The sequence below is a fragment of the Heteronotia binoei genome, chromosome 2 (assembly GCF_032191835.1).
Source record: "Heteronotia binoei isolate CCM8104 ecotype False Entrance Well chromosome 2, APGP_CSIRO_Hbin_v1, whole genome shotgun sequence".
NCBI classification, from domain to species: domain Eukaryota; kingdom Metazoa; phylum Chordata; class Lepidosauria; order Squamata; family Gekkonidae; genus Heteronotia; species Heteronotia binoei.
Window position 1 is genome coordinate 17656922 of NC_083224.1, and position 17209 is coordinate 17674130.

Sequence of the window (17209 nt, forward strand, 5' to 3'; positions counted from 1 at the left end):
GAACAAACCTTTGATCTGAGTGGCATGAGCATGTGAAAGCAACAAAACAGTAGTATGTCAAAATGTGCCTGTGTTTGTCAATGACTTTATTGCTATAAACCTGGGCCAAAAGGAAGGAATTTCTATCTCTGTTTTCCCATCCAACTAACCCACCTTTAAACATGCAACATACATATAGTTTGTCATTAGGAGAAAAATACATTAAAATATAGTGGGAGATGGGTTCAATATATGTAACGGGATAAACAACCAATATCCCTGTTTGAGTGTGTCCATACAGCTAAAAGAGAAATACAGTGGATAGTGATGAAGAACATCACTATCCAATGTATTTCTCTTTTAGCTGCTCAATTTGTTAACCTGGGGATTGGCAACCCTAGACTCTTTAGGGGAAGGGAAGGGAGCCTTTTTCCCGGAGCTCTGCAGCCGCGAAAGAGTTAAAACAGCCGCGCTGTTTGCGAGAGAGGCCGAGGAGGGGGAGGGCGGAGACAAAGTGCAAGGGGTGGGGTGAGGGTCAAGCGGACAAGCAAACGAAGCCCGGGAAACTCCCTCCCCAGGAAGTCCTTTGGGTCTCCGAAGACAGGAATTCGGATCTCCCCACGTGTTGGGGGTGGAGGGGTGGGGAGGCGTTTGAATCCTTTTCCGACCTGATGCTCTAAGTAAGTAATAGAATCATTGAGTTGGAAGAACCTCCAGGGTCATCTAATCCAACCCCCTGCACAATGCAGGAAACTCACAAACACCTCCTCCTAAATTCACAGGATCTTCATTTGCTGTCAGAGCTCTGTTTAAAAACCTCCAAGGAAGGAGAGCCCACCACCTCCCAAGGAGGAAGCCTGTTCCACTGAGGAACCTCTCTAACAGTCTGGAAGTTGTTCCTAGTGTTGAACCGGAAACTCTTTTGATTTAATTTCAACCCATGGGTTCTGTTCGTACCTTCGGGAAGGTAGGAATTGTAGGCTATTTCTTAATAGCTAGCATATTATGTATTGTTTTTGTAAATTGTTTGTTATATGCATCTAGTGATCTAAATTGGATACTTGTAAACGTTGTGCTGGAGAAAACTCTTGAGAGTCCCTTGGACTGCAAGAAGATCAAATCAGTCAGTCCTAAGGGAAATCAACCCAGACTGTTCCCTGGAAGGTCAGATGCTGAAGCTGAAGCTCCAATACTTTGGCCACCAAATGAGAAGGGAGCATTCCCTGGAGAAGATCCTGATGCTGGGAAAGAAGGCAAAAGAAGAAGGGGAGGGCAAAGGAGGAGATGGCTGGACAGCGATGTAACTAACACGAATTTGAGCAGACTTCAGAGGATGGTGGAAGACAGGAGGGCCTGGCGTGACTTTGTCCATGGGGTCACAAAGAGTCTGACTCGATTGTGCAACTGAATAACAACAACAAAACCGTTGTGATGTGACGTAACCCCATAGTCAGAAATGACTGTCGGTTGCACAGGAGACTATATTTACCTTTTAAGATAGATTTATATTTTTATTATTTACTTTCCCTATGCTCCCTTTGCATTGAAAAGATTCAATAAAATCAAATCTATCACAATACATATAGAGAGAGAAAAGGGGGGGGGGGAACCTGCCACCCCCTACTAGGGTTGCCAACTCCTGGGTGGGAAATACCTAAAAGATTTGAGAGGGGGGGGGTTTCTGCCGCGCTTGCTGCGGTGGAGGGGGGGGGGGGGTCCGCAGGCTTTGCAAGAGGATCTGGTGCAGGGGTGGCCAACGGTAGCTCTCCAGATGTTTTTGCCTACAACTCCCATCAGCCCCAGCCAGCATGGCCAATGGCTGGGGCTGATGGGAGTTTTAGGCAAATACATCTGGAGAGCTACCATTGGCCACCCCTGTAGAAGATGGGAGGGGGGAGCAAGCCAGGCCATCCTCCCAGGGCTGGATCTACATATTTTTTTGAGGCGGGGCAAGAGTAAAACAAATGGTGTGGGAGGGGCAGCACCAGCTCTAGAGAGGGGGAAACTTGGGGCTGCTTTTTCCACCCGGCTCGTTTCCCCGGGATGGCAGCAGCGAGGAGCAGGTAAAGGGCAGCCGCATCCTTTCCTTCCCGCACCCCAGGGCCGGCGCTCGTCTGCTGCAGCTGCTCCTCCTCTTGAGGAAGTTTCCTTCCCTCTTTTCCTCCTCTTCCTCCCCCATTTTCCACCGAGCCTGCCCGCCTTCAGCTGCACAACTCCTGGGGTAAGATTGCCAAGTCTGACTCGAGAAATATCTGGGGACTTTGGGGGTGGAGCTAGGAGAAAACCGTATTGAAGGAAAGCATTACTCTTAAGGATACCCAAGAAATGATGCAAAATTACACAAGATACCCACTTACAGCAAAATGGACCCCAAATTCATCCAAGTGACTTTGTGAAGCTTTTGTTCAGTGAGAGTCTTCATGACCTTCTCAGGAACGCCAGCTTGCTGTGGTGGTTAAAGAGTGGTGGGCTCTAATGGGGAAGCCCTTTCCAGTCACTTTATCCTGGGCTCCAGTTTACCTTCAGATGTACCCTCTAAAGTAGCCCCCAATAATTCAGCCAGATAACTTTGTACAGTGCTACCCTATGGTATTCCTTCTTTACAATACAAAATTACAGTGACAACAATATAAATTTACAGTGAACAAAAATACCATCCTACGGTATTTATGTTGTTGTCACTATAATTTTGTATTGTAAAGAAGGAATCGCTTTAATTATATTTTGATATTGTTTTGTACATGGAGAGTATTTTCTTGTTATTTCCTGAAGGGCTAAACAGGCATATCTTTAAAAGTTTGGTATGTAATCTACCAAAAGAGCCCTGGAGCACAGAGTGGTAAGATGCAGTATTGCAGTCCAAAGCTCTGCTCATGACCTGAGTTCGATCCCAGCAGAAGCTGGGTTCAGGTAGCCAGCTCAAGGTTGACTCAGCCTTCTATCTTTATGAGGTTGGTCAAATGAGTACACAGCTTGCTGGGGGGAAAGTGTACATGACTGGGGAAGGCAATGGCAAACTACCCCATAAAAAGTCTACCATTAAAATGTTATGCTACGATGTCACCCCAGAGTCGGAAACGACTGGTGCTTGCATGGGGGACTACCTTTACCATTTTTAATGTAATATACTACAGTGACATTAATCCTCATCAACAAACTACAAGGACACTCCTTCTGATCCACTGGGGTAATCCTTAGGTGATTCTTCACCAGGTTCAGTGATGTAACTCTGTTTTCTTTTCTTCCTGCCTTTCTGATATCTTTCCCTCACCCTCTTCACAGCCAAGTGAATGAGAGTGTCTTTCCAGAGTCAGAGGCAACCCAAGAGAAAGGGGAAGGAGATGGAAGAGAAGGACCCCGAAGGGCTTGGAACTGGGGAGATATCAAAGAAAGGTTTCCATTCCCTCCAAGCAGGGAGTGGTGCTGAATTTTGGGGAAGAGCTGTGCCAGAGATCTTGGTTCGGGACCCTGTGACCGCAGATGGACGTAGCCGATGCTTCCGGCAGTTCAGTTACCAGGAGGCTGATGGGCCCCGAGAGGTTTGCAGCCGGCTCCACGGACTTTGTAAGGACTGGCTGGAGCCAGAGAGGCGCACCAAGAAGGAGATGGTGGACCTGGTGATCCTGGAGCAGTTCCTGGCCATCCTGCCGCAGGAAGTGCAGGGCTGGGTGAGACGATGCGGGCCAGAGAGCAGTTCCCAGGCAGTGGCCCTGGCCGAAGGTTTCCTCCTGAGTGAGGCAGAGGAGAAGAGGCGGGCACAGCAGGTGAGGGGCTTTCAGTCGCTCCGCTCAAGCAATGAGCTTCTCCTAAGCATTCTTGCCAGCTATTTCTCTGTCAGTGTGTGAACTGCCATCAAGTGCTTCCAACTTATGGCATCCGTAGGAAGGTCTTCTACTTAACAGCCTTCTCAGGTCTTGCAGATGGAGGTCTGTGGCTTCCTTGATTGAGTCAGTCCATTACATGTTGAGTCTTCCTCTTTTCCTGCCACCTTCCACTTTCCTTAGAATGTTTGTCTTTCCCAGTGCCTCCTGTCTTCTTGTAATGTCACAAAATCCGATAGCCTCAGTTAAGTCATTTTAGCTTCTAGGGAGTGTTGAGCCTTGATTTGATCTAGAACCCACTTATTTGTCTTTTTGGCAGTCCACGGTATCTGTAGAAACTCTCTCCTCCAACTTCGCAAAGAATCAACATTCTTTCTGTTCGCTTTCTTCCTTGTCCAGCTTTCACACTCACACATAGTAATGGGTGACTTGCTCCTTGTCACCAGTGACCGATACTCCCTCTAAGCTGCGGAGTCTTGTGAGCAAAAACTTTGCTTTGTGAGCTACTGGCATTAAAGTTGAGAGTGAGTGATTTGGCTATTGCATAAATTAGTTTGCTCTGGGGCCATTTTTCCAGAGTGAATACAAAAATGTGTGGGCCAGAGGCTAAAAAACTGTGAGCTAGCTCACACTGACTCAGTTGAGAGGGAACACTGCCAATGGCATGTCTTTACATCTTCAGAATGTTTTCTCGCTCCTTCATGGCTGCCTTTCCCAGTCTCAGTCTCCTGATTTCTTGTTTGCAAGTCTCCCTTTTAGCTGATGGAACCTAGGAACACAAAACCTTGAACAATTTCAGTTTCTTCACCATCCAGAAGAAGAAGATATTAGATTTATATCTCGCCCTCCACTCCGAATCTCAGAGCGGGTCACAATCTCCTTTATCTTCCTCCCCCCACAACAGACAGCCTGTGAGGTGGGTGGGGCTGAGAGGACTCTCACAGCAGCTGTCCTTTCAAGGACAACCTCTGACATGGTTGACCCAAGGCCATTCCAGCAGGTGCAAGTGAAGGAGTGGGGAACCAAACCCAGTTCTCCCAGATAAGAGTCCGCACACTTAACCACTACACTAGCCTTAAATTTCTCAAATCCCCCGCTAATAATTATTTTTGTCTTCTTGATGTTCAGCTGTAATCTTCCTTTAGCACTTTCTGCTTTAGACTTCATGAGTAATTACTTCAGGTCTTCAGTCCTTTGTGCCAATCATGTGAAGTCATGTGTTTATCTCAGTTAATGTTCCTCCATCTTTATCTAAATCAAATCCAATTTTCCTTATGATATGTACTGCATAAAGATTGTAGAGACAGGGAGATAAAATACATCTTAGTCTGGCACCCTTGCCAATTGGGAAATCTTCTGTTTTTCCATATTCTGTCCTACCAGTGGCCTCTTGTCCAGAGTTCAAGTTTTGCATCAGAACTATTGGATGTTGTGGCACACCCATTTCTTTTAAAACCAACCATAGCTTTTCCTGATCCCCACAGTCACAAGCTGCTTTTGTTCTGAAATTCTCTCCTACGCTCCATTAAACCACTTAAATTTGCAATATGATCTCAAGTTCCTCTTCCTTTTGTGAATTCACCAGGAATAGAACATCTGGCATATCTCTTTCAATAGATGACAACAATCGTTGTAAAACGTTGAGCACCAGCTTAGATTTGCATGAGGAATTCATGTAATGGTCCAATAGTGGCTACAGTCTTTGGCGTCTCCATTTTTTCAACTGGAATGTAAAGTAAATGTTTTCATTCTGTGGGCCATTATCTTGTTTTCCATCTTTGTTAGTGTATTCTTGCTACGATTTTGACAGACTCCTTTTCTGTGGCTTGATATAGACCTACTGATATTTCATCTCCTGCTGGTGATTTGTTTCTCCCAGTTGTTCTTGGTGCATCTTAAGTTTGTAAAACCAGCCCTAGTTCTTGCCCCTGTGGTTATAGCAAGTCTGGCGGTGGAGTCAGGAATCATAGAGTCATAGAATCGTAGAGTTGGAAGGGACCTCTAGGGCCATCTAGTCCAACCCCCTGCACAATGCAGGAAACTCACAAACACCTCCCCCTAAATTCACAGGATCTTCATCGCTGTCAGATGGCCATCTAGCCTCTGTTTAAAAACCTCCAAGGAAGGAGAGCCCACCACCTCCCAAGAAAGCCTGTTCCACTGAGGAATTGCTCTAACGGTCAGGAAGTTCTTCCTAATGTTGAGCCGGAAACTCTTTTGATTTAATTTCAACCCATTGGTTCTGGTCCTACCTTCTGGGGCCACAAAAAACAATTCCACAACATCCTCTATAGGACAGCCCTTGGAGCCTGGGAGTGGGTCCGGATCCATCTCTTCAGCCTGTTCCAGTCCTTCTCTTACCCCCTCCCTTGCTGTTGTTTCAGATGTGGGGAGGATCCGTGAAGGCAGAAGCAGAGTTCTCTGAGGCAGAAGGAGCTCCGTCAGAGGAAGGTCAGAGGGCGCAGGCCCCGGAGTGTGCCCAAGATGGTAAGTGGTAAGGGTGCCTCCTGCCCAGAGGGGATTGGGGCTCTTGCTTGGCAGAAGTTTCAGGACAGGAGAAAAGGGAACTACTTCGTCAGACTACATCGACTGGTGTTCTGGGAAACAGTGCCATAGGATGTCATGATGGCCACTCCACTTTAAGGGGAAGTATAGAGATTCATGGAGAGCAATTCCACTTGTATTTACCTTAATGGAAATGTGCATATCTCACCTTCCTTGCATTAGAAAGACACAAAGTGGCTCAAAAAAGAAAAGGAAGACAAATCTGGGTGTAGTTTTCAAAAGTCTGGAAAGTGGGATGTGTAAGCAAAGAAAATAGGACTTTGAGGCTTAAATTCTTCCTATTTTGTCTCCCTTTCAGGCAGCGAAGAGACCTTATCAAGCCGTATTCTTTGCAGAGAAGTGGAAATGCTCTTTCAACCTCTGGTTCAGGTAGGGGGGTAGAACAGGCAATACTCAGATACTTGTTCCTTTCTCAGGGAAAATCTCACTCCTGTTGTCTGAGGAAGAGAGGCTCTGTACAGCCCAGCCTTTATGCATACTGAGCTCTGCATCCTGCAGCCTCACAAACTATTTCTGTGGAGAGTGTCAAGTCTCCGCCCAGCATGATCTGTGATGAGGAAATCTGCTTTTTCTTTCAGTCTCGGTTTTCCTTTGAGGAGGTGGCCGTGTATTTCACCGTGGCGGAGTGGGGCCTGCTGGATCTGGGCCAAAAAGCCCTCTACAGGGAAGTCATGCTGGAGAACTATGAGAGCGTGGCTTTTCTGGGTAAGGATCTTTCATAAGTGCTAAAGGTGTGAATCACTGCCATTGGGATGATGCACGAGTCAACAGCAATATCTGTTTGTGAGGCGCATGCAGGTAATTGGCCACCCCTGGGTGCCTGGAGAAGTTGGGGTGGCCATGAAAGTGATGTTCAGCAGGGCCAGGTAGAGCGATACAACCCACCCCACTGATCCAGGGGCAGCTGAGGCCAGTTTTGTGTCCATCACCCAAGTCAGAGAGGGTGTCGTGGCCTGAGTCCAAGAACGGGCTGAAATGCCCTCAGAAGGACTCTGGAAGGAGCCAGATCCTTATTTCTCAGTTGTCAGGCATTACAGCATCCCCTTCCCCAGATGGGATTTTGGCCATCCACTCTGACTGTTTCTCCGGAAGATTTGAAGAGACTATTTCCTTCCCCAATTAACTGGCAGCAAGTGGGTATCCTTTAAAGTTATGTCAAGGGACTGGGGAGGAATCCCCATGGGATCTTTCCTCTTCACTTCTAAGCAACGCTTGTTTTGGTAGAATTCCCAAGCCCACTGAGTGAGGGGAGAGAGAGAGAGGGGCCTTCTGGGGCCTGGAATCTGGAGGCTCAGAAGCTCCTTCAGGGTCTGAGCTCACTTGTGGCTGTTGAGTGGCTGCACTAGCCTTAATACTGGGTATTCCAAGGAATGGGAGGTTAGATAAGACCAGCCCTGCTAGATGAGGCCAAAGGCACATCACCCCTTTCCTTCATTCTTCACATGGATGCCTTCAGGCCTTCCTATTTGGTGTATATGGGCCTGAGTGCTTCCTTGGGAGCTGTTCTGCCTTGCAGGGATGTTGTGCAGCAAGTAATCCCACCAGTTAACACTGCAACCCGGGGTAACTGGCTTAAGCCAAAGCACACAACAACCTCTGTTGTCGTGAGGTGGATCAGTCCTCATCCCAAGAGGGTAGAAGAAGGAGATATTGGATTTATATCCCACCCCATACTCTGAATCTCAGAGTATCAGAGCAGCTCACAGTCTTCTTTATTTTCCTCCCCCACAACAGACACCCTGTGAGGTGGGTGGGGCTGGAGAGGACTCTTGGAGAGCCAGTTTGGTGTAGTGGTTAAGTGTGCGGACTCTTATCTGGGAGAACCGGGTTTGATTCCCCACTCCTCCACTTGCACCTGCTGGAATGGCCTTGGGTCAGCCATAGCTCTGGCAGAGGTTGTCCTTGAAAGGGTGCTGATTATTACCTTTAAAGCCTTATATGGCCGAGGACCTGTTTACCTTAGAGACCATCTCTCCCCACACGTTCCCCAGAGGGTGCTTAGATCTGGGATGCAAAATCTATTAGTGATCCCCGGGCCGAGGGAGGCAAGATTGAAATCTACAAGAGAGAGAGCTTTCTCAATTGCTGCCCCCTATTGGTGGAATCAGCTGCTGGAAGAGGTTAGAGCCTTGTGGTACGTTGCCCAGATCCGCAAGGCCTGTAAGACAACGCTATTCCAGCTGGCCCTTAATTGATCAGGAATGACTGATAAGGTAGTAGGGAATGACACCTAATATATACTGAATGCCATCTGCAATGAAACTATATCAAATGATATTAGCATCAGATTGTTTTAATTGTTTAATTTTAATTTATGATGTAAGTAATGTAAGTGAATTGTTTTGATTTTACTGGTTGTTAGCCACCCTGAGCCTGCTTTGACGGGGAGGGTGGGATATAAATCCAATAAACCTTGAACCTTAGTTAAGAATGATGATGCCAAAGAAAACTGGAGATGGACCAGAGAGGCAGGAGGAAAGCCACACAGGTAAGAGGAGGAATAAGCCCACACCTTCCCCAAAATGGGTCCTCCCTGAAACCCTAGTCCATGAAGAAAGGTCAGTCAACCAAAGAACAGACAATACACTGCAGGGAAAAGGGAATTGAAAGTATGGCATTTTCAAAGACTTTCATTCAGAGAATGAATGTCATTTTGCAGAAGCTTAGGAAAGCAATTGTGTAATTGCTTGGAATAGAACAGCTTCCATCATAGCACAGCCCTTACTTCACATCAAAGAAGTCATACAGGTGGGGAACCATGAAAACGGTAAGAGTCCCAACCAAGTGTCTCTGATGCAGGAAGCTTAATGTACATTCAAAATATTTATTATTGTACGCTACTGTAAAACAGAAGGAAGGCACTGAAATCTTTGGAGTGTGAATGAAAGTTCTCAGACCACCTTGTGTGGATTCTAACGGGAGATCTCTTTCTTTATTGCAGCAGGAGATGATCAGAGGAATGGGGAGGATGAGGAACTGCATCATCTGTCATCCGATGAAATCAAGAATGAAGATGTGAGAAGAAATGTCAGGACTCAAAGCATGTCTCAGAGGCAGGAATTCAGGCAAAGGGTAAAGAAGAGTGATAAATCCATTCCTTGCCAAGAGGGGGATTTCCAAGAAGTAATTCACAGGTTGGAGGAAATTTACAAGGGTATAAAGTGTGGAACGAACTTCTCAGATCAAACCCAATATAATATCCATTTTTCAAAGCACAGTATAATGAAGGCATGTAAATGCTTTCATTGTGGAAAGTACTTCAGATACAAATCACAACTACTTGTGCACCAAAGGATCCACAATGCAGAGAGACATTTTAAACGTTCAGAGTTTGGAAAGAAATTCAGTCATAGTTTGTTTCTTAAACAGCACCAAAGAACCCACACAAGGGAGAAACCTTTTAAATGCTCAGAGTGTGGGAAGAGATTCATTTACAGTGGCAGTCTTCAATATCATCTAAGAACCCACACAAGGGAGAAGCCTTTTGAATGCTCAGAGGGTGGGAAGAGATCCAGTCAGAGTTTCCTTGTTAAACAGCATCAAAGAACCCAAACAGTGGAGAAGCCTATTGAATGCTCACAGTGTGGGAAGAGATTCAGTCACAGTAGCAATCTTCTAAAACACCAAAGAACACACACAGGGGAGAAGCCTTATGAATGCTCAGAGTGTGGGAAGAGATTCAGTCAGAACAGCAATCTTCAAAGTCATCTAAGAACTCACACAGGAGAGAAACCTTTTGAATGCTCAGAGTGTGGGAAGACATTCAGCTACAATAGCAATCTTCAAAGTCATCTAAGAGCCCACACAGGAGAGAAACCTTTTGAATGCTCAGAGTGTGGGAAGAGATTCAGTCATAACAGTAGTCTTCAAAGTCACCTAAGAACCCACACTGGGGAAAAGCCTTTTGAATGCTCAGAGTGTGGGAAGGGATTCTGCTACAGTGGCCATTTTCAACTTCATCTAAGAACCCACACAGGAGAGAAACCTTTTGAATGCTTAGAGTGTGGGAAGAGATTCAGTCATAACAGTAGTCTTCAAAGTCACCTAAGAACCCACAATGGGGAAAAGCCTTTTAAATGCTCAGAGTGTGGGAAGAGATTCAGTCAGAGTAGCAATCTTCAAAGTCATCACAGAACCCACACAGGGGAAAAGCCTTTTGAATGCACAGAGTGTGCGAAGAGATTCAGTCGGAGTGGCAATCTTCGAAGTCATCAAAAAACCCACACAGGGGAGAAGCCTTTTAAATGCTCAGAGTGTGGGAAGAAATTCACTGACAGTAGCACTCTTCAACAACATCTAAGAACCCACAAAAGGGAGAAGCCTTTTGAATGCTCACAGTGTGGGAAGAGATTCAGCCACAGTTGCTATCTTCAACTGCATAAAAGATCCCACACAGGGGAGAAGCCTTTTGAATGCTCAGAGTGTGGGAAGAGATTCAGTCAGAACAGCAATCTTCAAAGTCATCTAAGAACTCACACAGGAGAGAAACCTTTTGAATGCTCAGAGTGTGGGAAGACATTCAGCTACAATAGCCATCTTCAAAAGCATCAGAGAAACCACAAAGGAGAGAAACCTTTTGAATGCTCAGAGTGTGGGAAGAGATTCAGTCATAATACCAATCTTCAAAGTCATCTAAGAGCCCACACAGGAGAGAAACCTTTTGAATGCTCAGAGTGTGGGAAGAGATTCAGTCAGAACAGTAGTCTTCAAAGTCATCTAAGAACCCACACAGGGGAAAAACCTTTTGAATGCACGGAGTGTGGGAAGAGATTCAGTTGGAGTAACAATCTTCGAAGTCATCAAAAAACCCACACAGGGGAGAAGCCTTTTGAATGCTCAGAGTGTGGCAAGAGATTTAGTGACACTAGCAAACTTCTCAGTCATCTAAGAACCCACACAGGGGAGAAGCCTTATGTATGCTCAGAGTGTGGGAAGAGATTCAAACACAGCAGCAGTCTTCAAAAGCATCATAGAACCCACACAGGGGAGAAGTCTTTTGAATGCCCAGAGTGTGGGAAGAGATTCAGTCAGAACAGTAGTCTTCAAAGTCACCTAAGAACCCACACTGGGGAAAAGCCTTTTGAATGCTCAGAGTGTGGGAAGAGATTCCGCTACAGTGGCCATTTTCAATTTCATCTACGAACCCACACAGGGGAGAAGCCTTTTGAATGCTCAGAGTGTGGGAAGAGATTCAGTCATAATAGCAGTCTTCAAAGTCATCAAAAAACCCACACAGGGGAGAAGCCTTTTAAATGCTCAGAGTGTGGGAAGAAATTCACTGACAGTAGCACTCTTCAAAATCATCTAAGAACCCACACAGGGGAGAAGCCTTTTGAATGCTCTGAGTGTGGGAAAAGATTCAGTCAGAGTAGCAATCTTCTAAGTCATCTAAGGACCCACACAGGGGAGAAGCCTTATGAATGCTCAGACTGTGGGAAGAGATTCAGTCACAGTGGCAGTCTCAAGTATCATCAAAGAACCCACACGGGGCAGAAGCCTTTTGAATGCCCAGAGTGTTGGAAGAGATTCATTCAGAGTGGTGATTTTCAAAGTCATCTACGAACCCACACAGGGGAAAAGCCTTTTGAATGCTCGGAGTGTGGGAAGAGATTCAGTCGGAGTGACAACCTTCGAAGTCATCTAAGAGCCCACACAGGAGAGAAACCTTTTGAATGCTCAGAGTGTGGGAAGAGATTTAGTGACACTAGCAATCTTCTAAGTCATCTAAGAACCCACACAGGGGAGAAGCCTTATGAATGCTCAGAGTGTGGGAAGAGATTCAAACACAGCAGCAGTCTTCGAAAGCATCAAAGAACCCACACAGGGGAGAAGCCTTTTGAATGCCCAGAGTGTGGGAAGAAATTTAGTCAGAGGAGCAGTCTTCATCTGCATAAAAGATCCCACACAGGGGAGAGCCTTTTGAATGTTCAGAATGTGGGAAGAGATTCAGTTGCAGTAGTAATCTTCAAAAGCATCAAGGAGTCCACCTAGGGCAAAAAGTTTCAGAATAGAAAGAGATTCAGTGTGGTTATCTTCAACAACATACAAGAAAGCACACAGGAGAAAAACCATTTCACTATTTTGCCTAAGGGTGTTGAACTCATTTTTTTTTACAATGATTTGACAGAAATGTTGCTTCATTGGGCCAGGACGTGTGTGCCCGACATTGTAATTCCAGGTTCCAGAGATATAAACTTTAGAATGAACCTCGGCCAACTCAATTAACAATATTATTTTTTACTCAATATATAAACATACTTAAAGAATGACATGCCTTATACTATTTCCTTTATTTAGCGGTCTTCAGTAACTAACATATCTGTCTCTGAATTACTGCATCGAAATCTAGAGTCAATGTCTGTTCTGTAGCAATCTTGAGTGTCCTGGTTAGGTCTGTATCTGTAATCTGAGAATGTACTTTTGAATTATGGACATTTATTCTAGAATGGAGATTTTTACAGACATACGTTGTTCCAAACATATACAGAATTTTAGAAGCAAAGTCTTAAGGTGGGAGTAGTTTGAACCCCAAAACTGATAACATTTACTAATACCAAGTTCAGAAAGCTTATTCGTCTCCATACAGCATCACATTGCTCTCCCACCAACCTGCGATTCATAGCATCTTTTGATTGATAGGTAAGGAGAAGTGTGAATGTCCCATTTTCCCAAATGTACTGACTAGCAATGTAGGCTCCACCTTCAGAACGCCTACCACTTTAGAGAAACTTTTCCTGTCCATCTCCCATCTCCCTTCCCCGCTTCTTGGCATAAGTAATCCGCTTCCCACTCCCCACTTCATTCTGTTATGTGTAGAGTTTGCCCAAGGACTCGAACCAAATGACAACTCTCACACTCCAGGGTCCATCAAGGAAGGTGTGGTGACCAGATTGATTGTGCCATTGGAAACACACAGGAGCCTTTGGCCATACATGTTGCCTGGTCAATATGATTTGGTCTTTATCCTTGGGGACCTGTCCTCTATTTTTGGAATTAATGACCCGTTGAGGGAACCATAAACCTTTGTTACATTCCATCCATGTAGGGAGAGTACAGCCGTAACCACCATTGGCCAACCACTCCTCCCTGTGGATGGAGGATGGGCACAAGCCCAGCAAGTTGTGAGGTTGGCTTCTTTAATTATAGCATTTAGTGTCTGATGCCACACATTTCTCTCCCACCCCCCTAATACGGTTGAAACCAAAACAATTGTCCATAAGGGTCCCAATAATTTCCTCCACCCTGCCATTCTCCCACCTCTCCCTCGGGAGCACAACTATTACACAGCTTCCCTCCCCAGTTATCAGGTTCAAAATAACTCTCAGTCCTCCAGCTCACACTCCAATCTTCTGTGGCTGGAGCCCCTTTGCGTCTCCTTCCTCCCACTCACACACACTCCACACCTTCCAACCTCTAGGGCTATTTCCGGTTTTAGCAAACCTGTACCTTTCTTGGTATTGATTTAAAATGCTCTCCTTCAACAGGAGTCGGCCTGCAATGAAATCAGACAATTTAGGAAACAATGGTTCTGTTGAGGCTTGTCCCACAAGCCAAAAGTCTAGGTGCCGGCACAACGGTCCTTTCCACAAGGTGAGTTCAGGCGTGATCAGTTCGTCAGGCCACGCTGAAAAAACGGCCGAGAAACGTTGTGCCGAGGTCCAACCCGGGTTGTCCGCTTCGGTCAGCTCCCACATTCGTCAATTGCAGTTTAAGGGGTTCTCCTTCTACCGACTGGCTCTTCCAGTTTTTTTTTCTCTGCCCCTTTTTTTGTGCGCCTGTGGTGAGTCCAACCTGTTCTGACTGCTGTTCCACAGTTCTGACTGCTGTTTCGGTGATTAAGAGAACTTGGGAGGGACCTTCTCAGCTGGTGTCTTCCCTCCACCTCTTGACGTACACCCAGTCTCCAGGTTGATACTTGTGGACCGGCGCCTCTAGTGGCGGAGTGAGGTGTATGAGTCCTTGTTCCCTATGGGACTTAAGAAGAGAAGACAGAGCCAGCACATATTTACGCACATACATGTCCTTTAACAAATGTAAATTGCCTGCTGCTGTATATGGCATTACTCTCCATAATGGAAACCCATAAAGCATTTCAAAAGGTGACAACTGTATCCCTTCCCTTGGTTTTGTTCGAATTCCAAATAACGCTAGAGGGAGCACTTTTGTCCATGGCAAATGAGTCTCCAGAATTAACTTTTTCATTGCTTTTTTAAAAGTCTGGTTCATTCTCTCCGTCTGACCGCTAGATTGGGGGTGCCATGGTGTGTGGTGTCTCAGTTCTATTCCCAATGCTTTTAGTGTGATTGTCATTACTTTTCCCCCTTGTCTGAGTCCATTGTTTCAATTAATCCCACCTCTGGGATCACCTTTTCCAGGATGACCCTGGCAGTCACCGTTGCTGATGTTGACATTGTGGGAAATGCCAAGACCCACCCGGTGAGCTGGTCCGTTAAAACCAGGACATATTTTACCCTCCCCACTCTAGGCATCTCAATATAGTCCACTTGCACATGTTGAAAGGGCCTGACCGGCAAGCCTGCATCTTGACCTCAATAGGTAACATGTTTATTCGCCCTGGGTTGCTCGGGTCCGCCCATACTTTGGGGGAAATCTCCCCTTCCTTCTCTACTGTTAAGGCAGCTAGCCTAACCTCACATTTCCCCCCTTTTAATACCGATACCATCCCTATTTTATCCGCCAGATCCCTCCCCAAAAGATTTATCCCGCCCTTACCAATTAAAACGAATGCATGTTTAACCACTTCATTTTTTCTTGGAAACAAGACGTCAATGTCTTCTGTGACTGGGGCTCGAAACAGCCTATCTCTCACCCCTCGCACCCTTACACTTTCTAACCCCAAGGTGTCGCCTGATGGTAAACTTTGCAACGTTGATTTCGTGGCTCCAGTATCATACATAAATAACACTTCCTCCTTTTCCGGTCCCAGCTTTAATTTTATCAAGGGCTCTTTAGGGCTGGGTCCCGAGTACAGGAGCCCATGACACCCCTATTCCTCCTCATATAGGGCTGCAACCCTGGTCTCCTCCCATCCTTCCCCTTCTCTATTCGGGCATTCCCGTCCCCAGTGTCCCCGTTCCTTGCAGTACTTGCATACATCCTTGGGTAGGGGTCCTCTACTTCCCCTGTTTTCTCCCCGCTCGCCCCACGGCGGGCGAGGCCCTCCACCTCTTGCTCCTCTCCCCCAGCTATACCCGCCTCCACCTCTTCCTCTTCTCTCATCCCGCCTCTGCACTTCCTTAACTGTCTGGAACATTAACTTAACTGTCTTCGCTTCCTTCTCAACCTCCCGCCTGGGTATAACTTTCTGTGCCTCCACTACCAGTTCAGTAAGGGGCTTTGTTAGCAATCCGTCTAATTTCTGCAGTTTTTTCTTTATGTTCGGATTACTCAGTTCAACAAAATGGAATTTTAGGAAGGCCTGCCCTTCGTCAGAATCAGGGTCCAACCCCGTAAAAGCTGTCATATTGTTCTTTAACCTCTCCAAGAACTGAAAGGGGGGCTCTTTTCCACCTTGGGCTTCTCCAAAAGCCTTATGGAAATTTACCACAGGGGGTACCATTTTTACCAGTCCATCCAACACTAAACCACAGAACTGGGAACAAAAAGTTCGGCCGTCGGCCATCTGAATATCAAGATTTGCTGGGTTGCCGTTAGGAATAACGGCCAGTGCTCCCTCCTCTGTCCTGTCTCCCGCCCCTTTTATCCATTGTTTCCTGGCAGTAGACAGTGCCTATGTTGCCTCTTAATTTCCAGCCACTTGTTTTAAAATATGTATCATCTCCTCCGGAGAATATATGGGGGGTCCCAAAGCCCGTCTAATTTTGTTTTAAACATTATCGGGTTCTCCGAAAGAGGGGGCAATTGGCTCCGCATAGAGTGTAGCTCAGTGCTTGTTAACGGGACCTCTACGTAGCCCACCATTTCTCCCATCGGGACTTGCCTAAGGGGGGCCAACAATCCTCCTCCTGTTTCTTTCAAAATTTCTGTAGAATTCCGCCTGCATGCTTCTGCCTCTGACCTTGTTCTTCCTCCCATTCCTCCCTCTTGTCCACCCCACTGTTCCAAAAGGTCAGACAATTCACCATACATCCCTCGTCCTCGGGGTGGTGCTCCCATAGACGATGTTTCCTGTCCGTAGGGGGGTGGAGAAACGTCTAATTGGCCCTGTGGTTCTGGTTCCACCGAGCCTGGTGGAGGCCTTCTCCCCACAACGAGATCGATAGAGTCCCAAGAAGGAGAATCCTCCGTCTCCTCCACCTCGACAGCCATCATTTTTATAGCTGTTGTGAACGGGCTTCCCGCGAAATCCATCCAGATGCTAACACACTGTAAATTGAGAGGAACCTCCGGGCGCGGTTCCAACCTTAACCAATATTGGCGCATATCTGATATTATGGTTTTATTTATGGTACCATATTTTGGGCAGTGGTGTCCATAGGGGAGATTTAATTTCTGGCCATTCCAAAACACAAGTCCTCACCAGCTGTTCCTTCATGGGACCGTAATCTTTAAACGTGTCTCAAGCCTTTAAAAAGCGGTCCAATGGGGTTCCTACTGGGAACTCAACGGTCCGCGGGCGCCCCTTCCCTGCCGGCTTCCCATTGTCCTGCGCTTGATCCTTGGGGACATCTCCCCTGCGCCCCTTATCCTTAGACCCCTTGTTTCCCATCGTGTCTAATATGACCGATCAACTCACCAACTTTCCGTCGCTGGCGAAGTCCTGACGTCCCGTCGATCGTTGAAGGACCCACAGCGGTTCTTGCCACCCTCGGGTGGCCTAACGGCAGCCAGATGGAAGGAACCTCAAAAATGGACAAAAATGG

The 17209-nt window shown here is 46.4% G+C and overlaps 2 protein-coding genes across 2 annotated transcripts in view; both read left to right on the top strand.

The window, feature by feature from the left end:
* Positions 1-17209, top strand: part of LOC132567242 (zinc finger protein 91-like) — a 257261-nt gene that overhangs the window by 14081 nt on the left and 225971 nt on the right.
* Positions 920-17110, top strand: LOC132567783 (zinc finger protein 665-like). The gene is made up of 6 exons (XM_060233471.1): positions 920-946; positions 6185-6294; positions 6664-6734; positions 9307-9437; positions 9903-12279; positions 17040-17110. Exons 1-6 carry the CDS (start codon positions 920-922, stop codon positions 17108-17110), a joined length of 2787 nt encoding a protein of 928 aa, XP_060089454.1.